This window comes from Echinops telfairi, unplaced genomic scaffold, assembly GCF_000313985.2.
Source record: "Echinops telfairi isolate 266 unplaced genomic scaffold, ASM31398v2 ScPeMD7_17;HRSCAF=63, whole genome shotgun sequence".
Taxonomy (NCBI): domain Eukaryota; kingdom Metazoa; phylum Chordata; class Mammalia; order Afrosoricida; family Tenrecidae; genus Echinops; species Echinops telfairi.
The window spans coordinates 4,073,057-4,092,518 of record NW_022103914.1 but is presented as its reverse complement, the minus strand read 5'-3'; the positions used below and the strand labels follow the sequence as shown (position 1 = coordinate 4,092,518).

At 38.9% G+C, this 19,462-nt stretch overlaps 1 protein-coding gene across 5 annotated transcripts in view; it reads left to right on the top strand.

The window, feature by feature from the left end:
* The window catches only part of ZNF148 (zinc finger protein 148), a 149,988-nt gene extending 130,985 nt beyond the window's left edge, over window positions 1-19,003 (top strand). For all 5 annotated transcript variants that reach the window (XM_004712248.2, XM_045287501.1, XM_045287502.1 and 2 more), the window contains 2 exons: window positions 11,366-11,484; window positions 11,695-19,003. In XM_004712248.2, coding sequence (XP_004712305.1) covers window positions 11,366-11,484; window positions 11,695-13,293 — 1,718 coding nt within the window. In that variant the 3' untranslated portion in view covers window positions 13,294-19,003. The remainder of the gene's footprint in view (window positions 1-11,365; window positions 11,485-11,694) is intronic.
* Window positions 19,004-19,462: the final 459 nt, after the last annotated feature.

Here is a 19,462-nt window from a genome sequence, read left to right as displayed (position 1 = left end):
CTCTATGCTCTAACTACGAAAATATTTGATTTACAAATAAGGAATCCTACTTCGCGGAATTTCATTTATCACGATAGGGTCTAGAACCGAGTAACCGCGATAAACGAGGGTTCACTGTATTTCAGGAAACCACATCATGAAGACTCATATGTGTGTAAGAGAGAACTTTATATTAAAGAGCAATTGTATATTAAGAAACAGCCCAGCTAAGTCCAGATCAAGTCCATACGTCTGATGTTAACCCATATGTCTGATACTAGTCCATAAATTCCTCTTTAGACTTACACAGCCATACAATGATGCTAAATGCAGGAAGATCACAGACCAGTGGGTGAAAAGTCTTGCAGGGCTGTGGAAGCATCTCAGCACTGGCGTGGGTCTCCATGTGTCTCCTCCAATTCCAGGGTTCTGGTTCCATCGGTGTGTCTCCATGTGCCTTAACAACAGGAATGTGTCCCGCCTCCAGGGAGGAAGAAAGGAGTTCCAGAATCCTCAGGAGAAGGCCACGCCCGCACCCAGGCCTCATTGCCTATGACCTGATTGACAGGCTAGACCCCATTCACTCAGACATAATGAATTAAAGAAACTTAACAGGAAGAAATGCCTATTGTTTGATTCCATTCATACAAGCCCCAAAAGCTGTGTTCTAGAGATCAGGTGAGTGGCTCCCTGTGGAGAGAGAAGTGAGGGGAGTCTGCAGTGCTCACACTGTGAAATGTCTTGGTTTCGGGTTGACTTAACATGTTCACCTTGAGGAAACTTATCAAGCTGCACCTTTATGATTTGTATACTTTCCTGTAGGCATGTTAACATTTCAGTAACAAGTTGATTCAGAGAATTTGCTGAAGGTACTCTGTACTTAGAAATATGAGTTTAAATCCCTCCAACAAAAAGTTGGTCTGTGATGTGGGAAGTCTCAAGAGTGGATGCTTTTCTCGGAGAGGTTAGTGACCTGCTAGGGTTTAAAAAGAGACAGTTCAGAGACACTGGTAGTACTTTTAATTCTGGTTGTTTTGCTATATGTACTTTCTGAAATTTTATTGAGCTATGATTTTTATTTGTCTCTGTGACTTAGTCTTCAATGAAGTCTACTTGATTAAAATAAGATAGGAACAGGTGAGATGAGACAAAATTTGTCTTATTTTGCTAGTTCTTGGTGCATGGGGCTCGTTGATTTTTCATTTTTGTTTATATTAAAACAATAATTAAGGTAAATAATAGGGAACGAAAGCAGATTATTGGTTAGCTGCAAAGAGCATGGAAGACGGGGTGGGTAGTTATGGCATATGACAGGCATTAAAGACAGTAACTCTTGAGTGTAGTGGTGGTTTTAAGTGTGCATACATTTGTCAGAACTTTTCAAAAAATTTTTGATGAATAAATAAAACTTAGACTCTAAGTATTTCAACTACTTGCATTTCCCTGGAAGAGGACTCGACACTGGGAAACAGTAGCTTTTGTTAAATGAATATATAGAAACATCATATATGTTTGCTCTACCTTAGGCATATAGCAAAAACACTTGAGTACCTACCACCCCTTTTGCAAAACAAAAAATTAGAGCCCCCCTGGCAATTAGAAAATTTGCACAATAGCCCATAATCCAGGTAAAGTGTAGGTATCTGTTATCCACCTGGTCATTCAGCACTGTTGCCCGCTTTGGGAAGCACTGCTCTACACCTGAGGCTGTGCTGAGATAAACTGAGGGGTGCCTCTGCTGCTCTGCAGCATCTTTTCTAGAAAGTAAAGGAGGCCTCTATTCCGCAAGAGAAAACCAAGCCAACTCGCTGTCATCTTGTTGACTCAGGCTCATAGTGACCTTCTAGGACAAGTTCACTGTGACCAAATTGACTACCCTTGTGAATTTTGGGGACCCCCTTGGAGTGGCTGATGGTTTCAAATTGCTGACCTTGCAAATCACAACTCAGTGCATGACCACTACAGCACCAGAGATCTTTAGAGTTTAGTCCTACACCAGGCTTTATTAGCACCATGACTTTATGAAAATGTCTTCATTTGGGAGATTAATTTACTTAATAGATAGTTTGTTAAAATTTGAGAGTTGCCAACAAGTTCTTGACCTCTGGTGGCATAGTGTTTACTCATTGGGCCTCTAGCAGCAAGGTCAGCAGTTTGAAACTACCAGCTGCGCTGCAGGAGAATGAGGAGACTCTTTACTCTTATAAACACTCTCAGAAACACAGCAGGGACCGTTCTAACTGCCCTATATGGTTGCTGTGAGTCAGAATAGACTTGGTGGCGGTAAGTGAGCAAGCAAGTTCTTGGCTCACAATGGTCACTCCCTGCCAGGCTGCCTACACCCTCCTCACCACCGATTTGGATCACTTGTTGTTCCCTTGTCCCTAGGTTTGTTAACACCACTTCCTTTCCCCCCCATCTCCCATGTCCCCCCAGGAACTGTCAATCCCGTCGTTTTCTCCTACAGATTGTCATCCAGCCTATCTTATTTAGACAGATCTGTGGAGATAATAACATGTACAAAAACAAGACAGAACAAAACCAAGCAACAATGTACAACAAAACAACAACCATAACACCAACAAGCCAATGACAGAAAACAAATCACAAGACAGAAAAGCTTGTAGTTTAGTTCAAGAACTGTTTGTTGGCCTTTAGGAGTGTTTTCCAGTTGAGTCTGTTAGGGCGCCAAGCTCTGGCCCCAAAGTCTATTTTTCGTATTCCCTGGGGACTTCATTGCTCTGTTCCCCTTGCTGTTCTGTTCCACGCCCTTAGTGTTGTGCCTCAGTATGGTGGATCAGATTGGGCAGAATTCCCACACTGTGTCTCCAGTGTTGTCCCCTGTAGGGCAATGGGTCAGTGAGGGATGTCGTGTCTCTGTGGATTGGCTGCTCTGAGCGGGAATATCGTCCTCAAGACTTGGCGGGCCAGGATGTGCTCCACTCGCTCTTCCTCCCCCTTCATTTGCTCCCGTGTGCTCTGATCAGACATGACCCTCTCCCTGAGCTGCAGATTCAGTGCTGTCCTCTGAAATAAATTCTTCTGGGTGGAGGGGCAGGTATCGACATAGTTGGGATTGGGGCCAGCCCCTCAGACCTCTCCACTGGTTCCCTACTCCATGCCAGCATGTTGCATTCAGATCTTGGAGCATTGGGAAAGTGAAGCGATCTTGAAGTATTAAGGAAGATCAAAGACCTCAGCCTTGTTTGTGGATGACAATTCAGCATAAGAAAACAAAAGTCGTCAGAGTTAGGACAGTAAGATAGTTAAAGTTTATTGTGCCAAGCTGGCTGATAAATACACGTGGGAGTAATTCACGGGCGGAGGAATAAATGGCTCTGTGAGCTTTGCCTTTTGAGTTCTCGGGTCTCTTACTTTCTGATGGTGGGACCAGGGTGCAGCTGCCTTAGCCAGTTCCCTGCTTCAGCTGGCAAGGCTCATTTCCTGCAAGACATCCCTGAGGAGAAGCCACATGGACCTACCCCGATACAGCCCTGAGTGTTGGAGCAGCCATGTGGAGACCCCTGCCAGCACTGAAGTGCTTACATGTTCACTGATTCGGCTTTCCTCCTGCAGTTGGCATCACTGCGTGTGTTTTATGAGGTGGAGGAGGACTTTGTAGATTGGTGTCGAACATATGGCTAATGTTGGACTTGTGGGCTTGGGCAGCACTGGGTTGGGATGTTTTCTTGATGTGCACTTACCCTTTATATAAAACTCTGTTATACATATGAGTTTATATGGATTTGTCTCTCTAATGTACCCAGACTAACACAGACAGTAAAGCCTCCTTTTTCTTGGATCCATGCTTAGAGTAAGCAGCAGTCAAGAAATCAACAACATGTTGCATTCGGCAACTCTTCAGAAGAATACATGAAAGTGGTAAAAGCAAAGAGGTTAGTTACTTTGAGGGTACAGATGTAACAGGCCAACCCTTGGTATTTCCTGTGGCTTCTTGTGTATGAAAACGACAGTGAATGAGAAAGACCAGAACTGATGCGTTTGAATGATGATATTGGCAAAAAATGTTGAGTATGCTATGGGCTGCCAGAAGAAATGAACAAATCTCACAGGAAGAAGTGCTGCCAGAATGCGCCTTAGAATAAGACTTCATCTTGTGTACTTTGGTCATGTTAGGTCAGTGCAAAAGAGGAAACAAATCTTCAGCAAGATGAGTCGACACTGATTGCAACCATGGCTCACTATGGTAACTGTGAGGTGGCATGGGGTCAGTTGGCGGTTCATTCTGTTGTACTCAGGGTCACTGCATCAGAACCTCCCAGCATGCCAGCAGCGGCCATTGAGCGTTCCTTCATATTGCTCACAGAGCAGCACCCAAAACAGCCTCTGCAAAGCCAAGAAATAGCCCCTTCTCATTGCCTGTTGTCTCTTTTGGAATCCCAGAGCGAGACCATTTTAAAATTATAGTGTAAATATATGATTCTACTACTCTGTAAGAGAACCCAAATCCAAAAGGCAGAAAACCCCTCATTTGCTGGTGGTGGGGAGGTCAGAATCCAGGGGGTAGCCCTCAGCCTATCCATTCAAAAAGTAGCTAAACATTGCCAATGTTTCCAAAGTTTGATATGTAAGTGTTGATGTTTCTTCTTGCCCTCCAGTTCTAGGGCTAAAAACCCATTTTACACTGGAAAGGTGATGGGGTGTTAAATTTTCTCTACTTATAAATACAGCGTCGTTCATTAGTTGGAGCTCTGTCAGCCTCTGTGCCAGTGTGTCCTAACAGATAAGTATAACCTCACCGAGTTTTGATTCATAATTTATACTTCATTGAGTGCGCTTTACTCAGGTGGTTTTCCGATAGAATATCATTTCATGCATAGTAGCATGTGGGTTCTTCTTAACCTGGCAAATGAGTGTTCTAATCTTCCAGGACTATATACCAAAGATGTATTCTTTAAATTCCAAAGCACATTATCACTAGTTTATATATTTAGTCCCATAGTCCTCATATTTCATGTTTTCCCAAGTTTATTGCCCATCTTAGGGATATTCTCATTTGACATTGATAGCCCAGTCATTGGGTTATAAGTATAACCATTATATAAATCATGTTTTCATACTCTGTTTCTGTTATTATTGAGCTATTTACAAGGTGCTAGACCAGTGGTTCTCAACCTTCCTAATGCCGTGACCTTTTAATACAGTACCTCATGTTGTGGTGACCCCCAACCATAAAATTATTTTCATTGCTACTTCATAACTGTAATTTTGCTACTGTTATGAATCGGGCGACCCCTGTGAAAGGATCATTTGCCCTCCCCCAATGGGGTCATGACCCACAGGTTGAGATCTGCTGTGCTAGACTTTGTTCTTAAGTTCTGTTGTACATGGATTATCTCAGTTAACATTTTATTCTGAAGTGCCTTCTATTACTAATCTCATGTACAGATGAAAATGCCAAGTTATTTAAGAGCTTAATGGTGAGACCAGCATTTAACTCTGGAACCTACCCTGTTGAGTACTATTTTAAATTGCTGTTTGTATTAGTGCATCCCTTTTTGTTCTTGTTAGTGTAATATTTATTATGCTTGTAAATTATGTTATAGCTGGTCATTTTTATGACTTATTGGAGATGGACAATCCCTATTGTAAGTATACCTTTACTGGACCATTTGAACATTCCCATAGATATAAGTTTTTTTTTTTACCTCACTTTTATGGAGACTTTTAAATTGATAATTTCCACTTATAACCTAATTAATAGGAATAGTAGCTGCCAATTCTTGAGTATAAAGTATTTTATATACATGACCATAACAATGAATAGGTTTGGACAAAGTTTTGAGTCGGAATTTTAGTTGAAAATGAACCTTGAAATGGGGTGGGTGGCGGGGCAGTGATGGTAAATTCCAGAAATTGAAGGAAGGCCATTTTGGCTAGATCTTAGAAAGCAAAGAACATTGTGAACAACAATCAGACAATTGAGAAAGGCAGACCACTTAATAGGGGCTTCAGTATTTTTCTTATTCTATGAACAGGAGAGGTTGACAGCAGGCTTTTAACATGATCAGATTTACCTGCATTAATAAAATAAGCCTGCAGTGGGTAGAGATAAGAGTAAATTCCAGAGAGACTACTAGCTAGGAGGTTAGACATGGTGCACCAATGCATGATGGTGTCTTGAACTTGGGTGATGATAATGAGAATTGGGAAGAAATGGACAACGTTGACAGCTATTTTGCAGGTATCTGATTACTAGGTCCTGTTGATTGTTTGGATAAGGCAGACGTAACAAAAGCGAAGAAGAGCCGTGTGGGTTTCTGATTGACACAGCTAGGTGAGTGGTAGTGTTTTTCATGTACATGGGGAAGCTGGAGAACTAAGCTTAGCATTGAAGCTCCCCACTTTAAAATGAGATGTGATGCACGTAGAGTCCTCCGATGTCATAAAAGTGGCTATTTGACTGGCAGTTTGAATGTGTGCATCTGGAGCTTAAACGTGAGAATAATGAAGCTAGCGTGATAGATGAGTTTTCCTTCTTGCCAAAGTAAAGACTGCAAATGAGAAAGGAGGTAGAGCTGCAGTTCTCAACCTGTGGGTCGCAACCCCTTTGGGCTCGAACGACCCTTTCACAGGGGTCGCCTAAGACCATTGGAAAACACATTTCTGATGGTTGGGGGTCACCACAACATGAGAACTTGTATGAAAGGGTCGCGGCATTAGGAAGGTTGAGAATCACTGAGCTGAAGTAAGAGAAGCCTTGAAAACCTGGAATGTTTGTGGTTGGGGCAGGAAGAGGAACTGGGAAGAACATTGAGAAGGAGCAAATGAGGGAAATAGGGAATATGGCATGAAAGCCAAGGAAAAAGTAAATTTCAAGAGGAAAGGTTTCAGTTGTGTCCGTTTATATTTTTGAAGTCTGATAACTGAAAAATTTAGGTTTGATTGGGTGACATGAAGGTCATTTGTGAATATCAAGATTCATTTTGATGAAGTGGAAAGAAGCTAGATATAAATGGTTTGAAGAGAATTCAGTTTACTAAGTTAAGCCATACTAGCCTAGTTTATGGCAATGTTTGCAGCTTTATGACATCCCTGTATATTTTACCTTGTTAATTACCCATATATTGAAATCGTTTTTATTCATAAGCAACTGAGTGTACAGTGTCAGAGTCACTGAGAAGTATAGGGAAGATTTTTGTGCTCTTCGTGGAAAACTGTGATTGTTAGAAATTCTACAGCCTTTGGGTACTAGAATATTACTATTAGTGAAACACCTAGGGATGGTTTTTCTAACCTTGCCCCTATTTTTCTAAATGTGAAAATGTTGCATTGCAAACTGTCTTAAGTGATCTCGTGCTGCAAAACCAGAAAAACCACAAGTGGATTGGTTTTTATTCACATATTGAACTTTCATAGTGTAGGAGTCTAGAGTCTGAAGTCAAGGGGCCAGCTAGGAGCCAAGCCTTCTCAGTGTAGAGACTTGGTCCAAAGGACATGCTCTGCTCCTTGGCTCCTCTTTCTGGGCGGTAGCAGACATTCCTGATGTGTACTCACTTGTTTCACTTTTTGTATCTCAAAGGAGATTGAGTCAATATACAAGCTCGTCCTTTAGACTGCACCCTGACCTATTGACATAAATGACACCAATTCAGCCTCAGGAGCACCATAGAGGTTATGGTTTGCAGCACATTAAGATAATTACATCACACCAAAACATAGGAGATGCTTAAGTACTACTGAGAATCAAGGCTTCAGTGAGCTTACACATATTTTTGGAGAAAACAATGCAATCCATAGCAAAGTCTGTGGTGTTTTTCAAAGAAACTTCTTGTCAATCGGTATCACTTGAGTGCTTGTATGATTGTTTTTCCAGCAAAGAGACTTTGGTTGTCAAAGAGAAAATCAGTAAAGTGAGTTCTTTAGAAGAAATTCCATTTCAGTGTTGTTGTTTCATTTTGAGAAATATGTGTGTGGTAAGCTTAGAGCTTTTTTTACTTCTACTTAAGACTAAGAAACCCACCAAAGTACCAAAGGTGTAGTGTCCACTGCCACCACTGCTTCTTAATATATAGTGTTTGAAAATATTAGTTCATATACATGCACACATATAAAGTGGATGCTATGATGGAAGAAAGCATCTTTTAGAAATTTTATTAAAAACAATAAAGTAATAGAAATTAATTTGATAAGAAATTGGAAAAATCCCTTGAGGAAATCATTAAAACACTATTGGAAGAGAGAGTATATGGAAATTCTAAATTCTGTACAATTTTTGGTAAACTTTAGGTTTATAAACTGCTCTAAAAATTATGCTTATTTATAAAAACTCTACTAAGGGCACAGAAGAAAACTCAATCTAATGGGCAGGCATAGCCTTTTCTTTAGTAAAGGGCTCCTAACCAAACCATAAAGATCAATTTTCCTTAAGTTAATAAGTAGTTAAAATAGCCCTCTCCTCTAATAGTCCTTATTGCCATGAAGGTAATTCCAGGTGGGACTGGGAAGAGCAATCCCAGAGGGGTCTCAGGTTGTGATCTGTGTGGGAACAGACGACTGCATCTTTTTCCCTTGGGGCAGCTAAAGTGGCTTCAACCCTGCCAACCTTTCAGGTAGCTGCCAAGCACCTAGACCACTATGCCCACGGGGCTCCTTCTTCTAACCCTAGAGACCCAGTTCTGAAGTCCATGAAAAGTGAATGAACCAGTAAATAAAAAAAACATGAGAGAGGCATTAGCCCTGCCAGATGATAAAATTAATAATAAAACTTTTAATAGTTAACAAGTATCATTTGATTCTGCCTCATGAGTAGTCAGCCCAATGGAACAGAAGTTCTAGACATGGCCCTATTATTAGAAAAATGATTAAGAAACATGGCCAAGAAAGGGTGAACTTTTCTTCAGTAAATGGTGTTGGGAAAATTGGCACCCTTCTAGAAAAATCTATTAATGTAAGTTTATTTCTGGACTTTCTGCCCTGTTCCTTGGTATATATTACTGCTATCACCACATGATCTAGATCCCTGTGGCTTTGTAGTCATTTGTGAAATTGAGATGTGAGTTCTCCCACTGTTTTCTGTCTCAAGATTGTTTTGTCCAGTCTTGTATTTCCATATGAATTTTATGATCAACTTGTCAATTTCTGTATTGAAACTGTAGATTAGTTTGAGGTGTATTTCCATCTTAACAATATTAAGTTTTCTTATCCATAAGTACCATGCAGAGTTAATTTAATTATAATCGATTCTTTACTATTCTCATTCATTTTTTCCCATTGTTGAAAAAGGATTTTAGCTTTTGACCTTAGCTCTTTCATCCACATTCTCTATTTCACACTCTACAGCTCTTCTTTCTCTTCATTTTTTAAAATCATTTTATTAGGGGCTCTTATCACAATCCACACGTACATCAGTTGTGTAAAGTACATTTGTACATTCATTGCCCTCATCCTTCTCATAACATTCGATCTCCACTTATTTTGTCATTTCTAAAAGCAGTACTCCATACTCTCCTTCCTCATCCTGGTTCTGCGCAGGTCTTGTTAATTTGGTTATTCCCAGTTTCCATTTCTCATCTTCACTTGCGCCTGCCTTTCTGCTCTCACACAGTTCCATCTCTTTGAACAGTGCGTACTCTTGAATTATTTGACTAGACTGTTCCTTTTCATCTCCTTCTCACTTCTTTCATTTCTAAATTTCCTTCATGAAGGGTCTACACTCCCATTGCTTCACCCCCATTTACTTGCCTTCGAGGCAGTGTTGTAGCATTAGGCTACCACCCAAAGACACCCAGGTCTTTCCAGATGCCTTTAACTTTGTGTGCTTTAAATTTTCTCTGAACTCACTAGCAGTGAACCTGCAAGTTCAACAGTTTACTCCTGTACACCTCAATGTGTCCTCCCCCCTAACCCCATAATCATTTCGTAAATATTTGGCTTTAATGACAGGCATACACTCTTCTCCAAGTACTACTCAGTCTCAATTCTTGCAAATCTTCAACATAAAAAGAACATTTTCTAAATCATACCTGGAAGAGTTGGGCTGCTAACCGCAGGGTCAACAGTTTGAAATGACAAGTTCCTCTAAGGGAGAAAAAAAATGAGGCCTTCCACTCTCAGAGTGACAGCCTTGGAGCCCACAGGTGGGGCTCTACCCTGTCCTGTGGGTCTCGGGAGTTGGATGTGACTCGAGGACAATGAGCTCTGAGAAATCATACCCGCATGTAGTAATATTTTTTCCCTCACTTATGTGAAGGGCTTCAAAAAGTTCATGGAGAGAATCCATTTTCTTTTTAACTCCATTTTTCCACTAAGTTTTTGAAGCCCCTCATATTCCGTAGTAATCATCATGTATGCCATTCACTTGGGACTTACAAGTTATACAAGGTATTTTGAGCTACATAAAGATAAATTACACATACTCTGATCTAAAAATATGTGATCTGGGAAAATCATAGAAATGCACATTGAATTAGAAAGGTACAGATGAAGTCTTGTGGAAATTTCAAAGAAGATGAAGCTACCTTTCCCCCAGGGAATAAGGCAAAGAGGAGATGATTTGAGTCTTGAAGGAAATGCACTGTCTGATAATACAGAGGTGGACATTCCTGACTAAAGGAAGTGTGAACTAAGGCCAAAGAAGTAGGAAAACATGAAGTATTTTTATTTGGCTGGAGGAAAGGGCTAGTAGTGAAGCAGTGAGATATGAGATTGCAAAGGTAAGTCATAGCTGGACCTTGTCTTACTGTTTTTTTGATTATACGTGTATCTTGGTTTCTCAGTTATGTTATGAATCTTTGAATTGAAGAGAAGTGATGTCATATACTTTTAGCCTCTTACAGAAGAGTTCTGGATACAGGAGAAATATTCAGTTAAATGTTGAGCGTATGGAAGGTGGAAACAGAAAGATAGTAGTTTTGCAAGTAATTGTTAATCAAGATAACCGCTTGTCACATACTTCTCTTTACTTAAACTGTGGCTTTATCAATGAAAACTATTTCAGCTCTCCATAATAGTTCCTTGTGGCTAAGAAGTGATAATGGAATTTTTATAAATTTAATACTTTCAAAATTAGTGATTAAAGACATTCAGCTACTCTGCTAAAACAGTGTTCATACTGTTACACGTTCCTAGTACTGCTGGTTTCCAATAAAATTATAGTTACATGCATATAGAAAGGCCAGGAAATTGAGTATGCCTGGTTTCCCCTGCTTCTGTCTACTGGCATATTCTAATTTTCATTTTTGTAAAGCAAAATAGACGTACTCTAACTTGGAGAGTATATTTAGTAAAATGCAATTTTTTTCCTCATTTAAAAAGGGAAATTTATCATGCCAACTTCCAAAAGCAATTTATATTAGAAATTGCTATAGGAAAGCAATTCATTAACAATATTTGTTTTGTTTTAAACTTTTTATATCATGCATAGGTGAAAAACCGTTTCGCTGTGATGAGTGTGGTATGAGGTTCATACAAAAATACCATATGGAAAGGCATAAGAGAACTCATAGTGGGGAAAAACCTTACCAGTGTGAGTACTGTTTACAGGTAAGAGATGATTTGAAATTCACGATTTATTACTAGAGCTACTCGAAGAACTTCACAACTATCATTTGTTAGATTTGTCATAGGAAACAAATTTGGCAAATTAGTTTGAAATTATATGTGTTATTATATATTCATATTAATTTTTATTTCTTTTTTTTCTTGGTTGACCGAAACAATCAAAAAACCCACTACTGCCCTCTGAACCGACAGTATTTTTCCAGAACAGATCGTGTATTGAAACATAAACGCATGTGCCATGAAAACCATGACAAGAAACCAAGCAGATGTGCCATCAGAGGCGGCCTTCTGACGTCTGAGGAGGATTCTGGCTTTTCCACATCACCAAAAGATAATTCACTGCCGAAAAAGAAGAGGCAGAAAGCTGAGAAAAAATCGTCGGGGATGGACAAAGAGAGTGGTCTGGACAAATCTGATTTGAAGAAAGACAAAAATGACTACTTGCCGCTGTACTCATCAAGTACGAAAGTAAAGGACGAGTACATGGTAGCAGAATACGCTGTTGAAATGCCACACTCTTCAGTTGGGGGATCGCACTTAGAAGACGCATCAGGAGAAATACACCCACCTAAGTTGGTTCTTAAAAAAATTAATAGTAAGAGAAGTTTGAAACAGCCACTGGAGCAAAATCAAACTATTTCACCTTTATCCACATATGAAGAGAGCAAAGTTTCAAAGTATGCTTTTGAACTTGTGGATAAGCAAGCATTACTTGACTCAGAAGGCAATGCTGACATTGATCAAGTTGATAATTTGCAAGAGGGGCCCAGTAAGCCTGTGCACAGCAGCACTAATTATGATGATGCCATGCAGTTTTTGAAGAAGAAGCGGTATCTTCAAGCAGCAAGTAACAGCAGCAGAGAGTACGCACTGAATGTAGGCACCATAGCCTCTCAGCCTTCAGTAACCCAAGCAGCTGTGGCAAGTGTTATCGATGAAAGTACCACAGCATCTATATTGGATTCCCAGGCATTGAATGTGGAGATAAAGAGTAACCATGACAAAAATGTGATTCCAGATGAAGTGCTGCAGACTCTGTTGGATCATTACTCCCATAAAGCTAACGGACAGCATGAGATCTCATTCAGTGTTGCCGACACTGAGGTGACTTCCAGCATATCAATAAATTCTTCAGAAGTACCGGAGGTCACCCAATCAGAGAATGTTGGATCAAGCTCCCAAGCATCCTCGTCAGATAAAGCCAACATGTTGCAAGAGTACTCAAAGTTTCTGCAGCAGGCTTTGGACAGAACTAGCCAAAATGATGCCTATTTGAATAGCCCGAGCCTTAACTTTGTGACTGATAACCAGACCCTTCCAAGTCAGCCAGCGTTCTCTTCCATAGACAAGCAAGTCTATGCAGCCATGCCCATCAATAGCTTTCGGTCAGGAATGAATTCTCCGCTAAGAACAACTCCAGATAAGTCCCACTTTGGACTAATAGTTGGTGATTCACAGCACTCATTTCCCTTTTCAGGTGATGAGACAAACCATGCTTCTGCCACCACAACACAGGACTTTTTGGATCAAGTGACTTCTCAGAAGAAAGCCGAGGCTCAGCCTGTCCACCAAGCTTACCAAATGAGCTCTTTTGAACAGCCCTTCCGTGCTCCGTATCATGGATCAAGGGCTGGCATAGCTACTCAGTTTAGCACTGCCAATGGACAGGTGAACCTCCGGGGACCAGGGACAAGTGCTGAATTTCCAGAATTTCCCTTGGTGAATGTAAATGATAATAGAGCTGGGATGACATCTTCACCAGATGCCACAACTGGCCAGACTTTTGGCTAAAAAAAAAAACAACCCATGTAAATAATACTGGCACTTTAGAACAGATTAATCAAGAGTGGGGTTACTCTGTGTGAGATGGAGTGCTGTACAGATTTAAGAGCAATGCGTTATAACAAGTTTAAGCTGATAGGAATAGCAAGATAATGCAGTACCTGCGTTTTGTTTGGTTAGTCAGCATTCTTTGAACTGCCTTATACGTTGTGTCACCGTTATAGAAGCGATGCATCACTTGTTTTAGATCAGAACCTTGCTATTCTACCTACACCAAGTTAAAAAGGAGGGGGAAAAAAGACTTTCGCACAATTGTTTCCTAACTGATATCCTGTACATTCTTAGGAGATTAGTAATTGTGTGAAATTTACTCATACTGTTTGTAATTTTTACAGCGTAGTCATTGCACTTCAGCAGGGAATCTGAGTATACTTTACAGAGTGAACTTAAAAGTTTCAATGTCAAGAAATTATGGCTTAAATAAATTAGTGTGTCCTATAGGGCAAATAAACAAACCAAGAAAAACCACCTTTTAAAAAGAATGATATGCCATATACCCTTGATTTTCATTTTGCATTATATTGATATGTGTTTTTTTGAAGAAAAAAGTAATAAAAAATCTGATAGTCTAAGACTCCACTATTTAAAAGCCTAATTACTTTTAAAATATGCATACTTTCAAAACTTTTACCAAAATACACAACTATTGAAGCATTCACTTCTCTATGGAAGTATGCATATTGGTGTTAGTTTCTTTGTACAGTTGTACCTAGATATTTTTTATGATTTTTTTCATGTGCAGGTATCAAGGTTTTGAAGTTTTAGTAATAAAATATTCTGTAGATTACATTCCCAAGAACATAATGCTTACACAAAATGTATATTCCACGTTTTAAAGCTTAATTGTATTTTACTTTACATATACACTTCAGTTAATATAGAGCACTTAGAATCTATTTGGTATTTTTGATTTCTCAAAAGTAAAAAAATAATAATGATTTAGATTTTTAGGTTTGATATGATTGTGTCATAATCATCTCAATGGACAAATTTTAATTTTTGGCAATAAAAGGAAATTGGTTTATCTTTGGAGCTGTAAAACCTGCTTTGATCCTTCTCTTTCTAGAGTCTCAATAGATTGGATAGTTAAACAGAATCCAGAGAACTAAAGAAATGGGCATTTTAATTGCTTATTTTATCTTCAGTTACTTTTTTAATGAACATTATTCATTGCAATTTTACAAACCAAAAGTGTTTACTAATTCTAGTAACAACAATTTCTTTTTCAGCTAGATGAGTGATCGGAAATTTTTTGTTGCATTTCAAAATCTAAATAAACTACAAACTTTATCCTTATACCATGAATGTTTTTTTTAAAAAAATACTTTGTCTTAAAATAATACAGCATGGTACAATAAATAGTGATTTTTATATATCTCTATATCTCTATCTATCTCTATATATACACACCTTTCTGAAGAATGATGGTTTGAGTTGCATATTGGACAGTTTTCATTTTTGGCAAATAATATACTAATTCTACCCTTTTTCACTTTTCCCAACATTTTAGTTTTCTTATTGACAGTTTCCCCCATCTTTGTCACAGTACGCATACTGATAGAGCACCAGTGATAATCTAAAATTAATACCTCTGGAAGGTAAAACCTGTTGGTAATTTCCACTCTACCCTTCATGTTAGCCCTATGAATCTGTAGTCTTTGTTTCATCCTAGCATGTGTTATCCATTTAAATTATTTTTTCTTTTATTTAATGATATCCCAAGACTGTTCTCATAAAGACAGGGGAACGAGCAAATAATCACCTTACCACCCTTCACATTTATTTTGAATGTATTGGTGTGTCTGTAAGGAATATCAGTTATGTGTAATGTGGTTTCCGCTACACTTTGGTTATTAAAGCTTTGCTTGCTTGAAATACTAGTTGACAGCTTTCTTTGCTGCCCATTTTTGAAAGGAACTAGACTTCATTGGAGTTGATCCTGAAGTTCTGCCATATTGACTGAAGGTTGGAGCGTGTTGTGTTGTGTTGTGTTGTGCATCACAGTCGCGAGAAGGCTCCATGCAGGTGAGATCTAAAAGGAAAGTGCCCATACTAGCGAGGCGTGGATGTTTTCTACCCCGGTGTTTTTGATGATAGGAGGCCTTTACTCCCTGAGTTGGATTTTTTCAGCTCTATCAAAAATTGTGTTCTGTTGAGAACTGGATGCGGTTCTTGTTCCAGCATGAAGTTTTTTGTTTCTCTGTCTCAACATCACCAGCACAGTTTTTTGGAGTGTGACTCTCTTGCTGAGCAGGTAGGGCACAGAGAAGAAGGAAGGCCTTTGAACGTGGAAGTTATGCAAGCAGAAATCCAGCTGGCCCACTTCTCTCTCTCGGACACATTTCTTTAAATCTACATAACGGCAGACTTTTCTACCAGGTTATAAGCATTTTTTGAGATAAGTGATATTTAGCAGCATAAATTATTAACTTACCACTCAAGTATATTCATTACTTTCTTACTGTGAAATTATAAATGCCTACCAGGGTTACCTTGTATGATCATCATCGTAATAAAACATCTCAGTCACTTGGGTTTCCCCATTTTGGTTCAGAAGGTTATTTATTTTGTACCTGGGCATTAATAGAGAAAACGAGTAGCCTTGGGTGTGGCCGTAGGGTGGAGCCTTGGGGGTGTAAGGTACCCTTTTGCAGCTTGTGTTTTCTCATTTCTCTCAGTGAGCAAAATGGTTGTAGGAAAACATGCTCTTAACTCTGATACTTGTTCACAACATGTGTGAGGTGTGCTTTTCCACTTAGGACCTAGTGTCACGTGTGAAGATTGGAAACAGTTCACCTTCGGTGAGGTCACATCTTGAACCTCTTCTAAGTGTGTATGTCTTTTCTTCCTTGTGGTCTGTTGCACACGGATCTCATGTGGCTCCAGGTACCTGGCGGCTTCTCGGTCCCTGGACTCTACGTGGAGACTTTCCTCTTGGCCAGGAGGAGTTTGCTCAGCCCGCCAGCGATTGTCAGTAGTCCCGTCCTTGTAGCTCTTTCAGAATTAGAGCAGGCCTTGTGCTCAGGGTAGGTTTCATTTCCACAACAGAGAGAAATTTACAGAATGCCAGCTAGGTTAGATTTTAGCCACTTTCAGTTTATTTGGGTTTTTAAAGGGCTGTTTTTAAAAAGGGAAAAAAAAAAAGCCAGGAAATCTTAAAGTAGGCATTTCTGTAGTGCTACATTTCTTAGAGGATTTTGAACTAGAATTCTTGTTTTTTCCCCACGACATATTTACTTGAAGCACTATTACAGTAAAAAAGAAAAAAAATTGAGTCTGCAATTTAATTTAAACTTTTTCAATTTCAAATTGCTTTATTTCAGGGAAATATTTTCCAGTTTTTGCTATATCTGCAAATAAAAAAACCTTATGTTTCCTTTTTCACTTAAACTTTGGTAGGAAACAAACTAAAGCAGACAAACATTTCATTGTTGTGTTTGTTGCTTTCTTTAATCCAATGGATAAAAAAGTAAAACCCTGTAAACATTATTTTATTTTTTTATGCAATACCATGCTGTAAATATGGTTCATCAAATAAGGATGTACCTATGATTGAATCTTTACTTCTGCACAGTTAGAGTTTATATATAAACGTGTCTTGACAATCAAGGACTTTTATGTGAGTCTTCCTTTACAATGTTTTATTAATGTTATGCATTCCATTTGTTTTAAAGTGAGTACCAATGTGCTAATTTGTATTGTCTGGAAGTATGTAATGTTTTTACAGCTTGTTTTTAAGAATCTGTAAATATGTACAAACAAATCACTGCTTTATGTTAGAAGGCATATGATGTTGTACTGTATGTAAGCAATAACACATAGCAGTGCTAACTTTACAAGTAGCATCAGGAAAGTTCTAAAAACATTTCAGAGTTATCAATTATCCTTATTTCATTCAACAGTGATTACCTAATCAGTTTTTATAAGCAAAATTCCATTGTTCCTCCTATCGGAACGTAACACTGTTTACACAGCATGATTGAAGTTGCAGGGGAGACAGGCTAGCTCTGGCTTCGTCTGTACTCGCTTTCACTAAGCATCGAATGGCCTTACCACTCTTCTGCAAGAGGGAGGAAGACCGCAAAACTCAGTGCCCATCACACTGAAGGAAGGGGTGTGCTTTGTTTTTGTCTTCTTCCCTGCTCCTGTACTGCGAACTAACCTTGCGGTTTGCTTTGGGTATTAGCATTGGCTCCTGTGTTCATTCACACCCGTAAGGTTGAGGTGTCGTCAGCTCCATTGTGACGTTGCTAGTTCCCTTCATATTTCATAGCGTTATGTCAGCACTGCTGAACTTCTTACTTTGGTCTTTAGATACTTATTTTTCAACTGATCAGATGAATTTATTCAACTTCAATACAAAGAGACAAACCTAATGTAGTTTGAGTTGAGTAGATAGTATACTGTACAGAACGGCTAACTATTTGAACACACATCACTGCTTTAGAGATAAAGCCGCCAATTTATAAATGTATATGACCTACATTTTATAGGAGAAACGTTTTTAAATGCTAGTCATTTATATAATGTGCTTTGAAGGATTTGCTAGTCCACTTCTGTCACTTTTTAGTACACTGGTATCTTTTATATGTAATGTATGCTTTTTATTATTGTAGCAAAGCATTTCAGTAGAAAGAATTTTGCAACAATATGGGGAAACTTTTTTCATTGTTGGATTTGAATTATACTGGATTTTATCTGTGTAGTTTTACTTGTCTTTATTTTAATGCTGTCTGGAAGGGAACTTGGTATCCAAATAAAGCAGGTAACCTCATTTTATTTCAAGGGCATACTGTGTAGTGCTGAATTTAATCTGGAGATCTGATGATTTTGAAAAGGAAAAAAGTTTATAAAAATTGTACAGAAGAAATTAAATGTGTGATGGAAATCCTGATGATGGAGCACGTTGACTTTTCTGATACATAGTGTTGTTTTCCTGGGATCCCCTATGCCTTCTTTGTATCCCAACTGAAAAATGGGAGGGAAAATCCCTTCTCACTGACACTGGTAGGATAAGAGGACATTCTGATGATACAGTGTTACCTTTCCTGTCCCTTTCTCAATCACTGTAAATTAAGATGTTCTATTTCCTATCTATAATTAAACATGTACATACTAGAGACACTGTTGTATAGAACTGAATGAATTGGTTTGCTTTGCTTGATTGAGTAAGTGGAAATATTTTATGGATCCTGAGAATTCATAAAATGCCAGAGCAAACTTACCCGGGGAGACAGGGGTGGTGCGAGCACTGTGTGTGTTGAGAACCCTGACTGCCGGTGGTTTCTCCATCCCCAGGGTCCCACTGTGACGGGATCTACTGCAGCTTCACTCACGCTCAGAAACAAAGTGGGTCCCTCCCCCCCCCAAATATGCGCATGAAAGCTCAAAATCTACTCAGGTGAAAATTGTTTTGCAATGAAACTTATCACATTGGAATTTTCACTGTTAAATAACAAGATATTTGTGATATTTTTAAATAAATAAAAATAAACTTTCACATCAGTAGTCAGCAGCCTGACAGTTGACATTTGGTAAGTTGATATATTTTGAAATATATTTTGCCTTCCAAGTAGAATTGTTTTTGAACAATTGGGAGGGGTTTTTGTTGTTTAAATGCATTTTTTTAATTGTAAAAATAAAGTCTTGCTTGACCCCACCTGATGCCATGAATGGATTGACTGGGCATTATAAAGCAGTGAGAGAGAGAGGTGGTTTCGTGCTTAGTCAACGTGGAACACATGTCCTTTCCACTGACCTGCTCATTAAGAGGGTTAACAAGCTTCAGAGGCTCCTGGCTTTATGGTTTTCATGGAGTGAACCATGTGGGAGTTGATAATACTATTTAATGTATTGTGATAACTACAGGAAGTTTTTGTGCTTTGTTTTTTCATTGAATTTTAGAGTAATTTATATTTGAAAATTCCACATTGTAAATGTGGACACTGGCTGTTGGGGAAAAGTACAGAATCCAGGCTTTTAAAATAAACAACCTAGCTGTATTTTTCACAATATTCTAAACTAGATAATTAAAGGTAGACATACAGAAGCCATGGTGGGTAGACGATTTTAATATTAACAAAGACAAAGGGATTTCTGTGCAGAATAAACAGTTGGT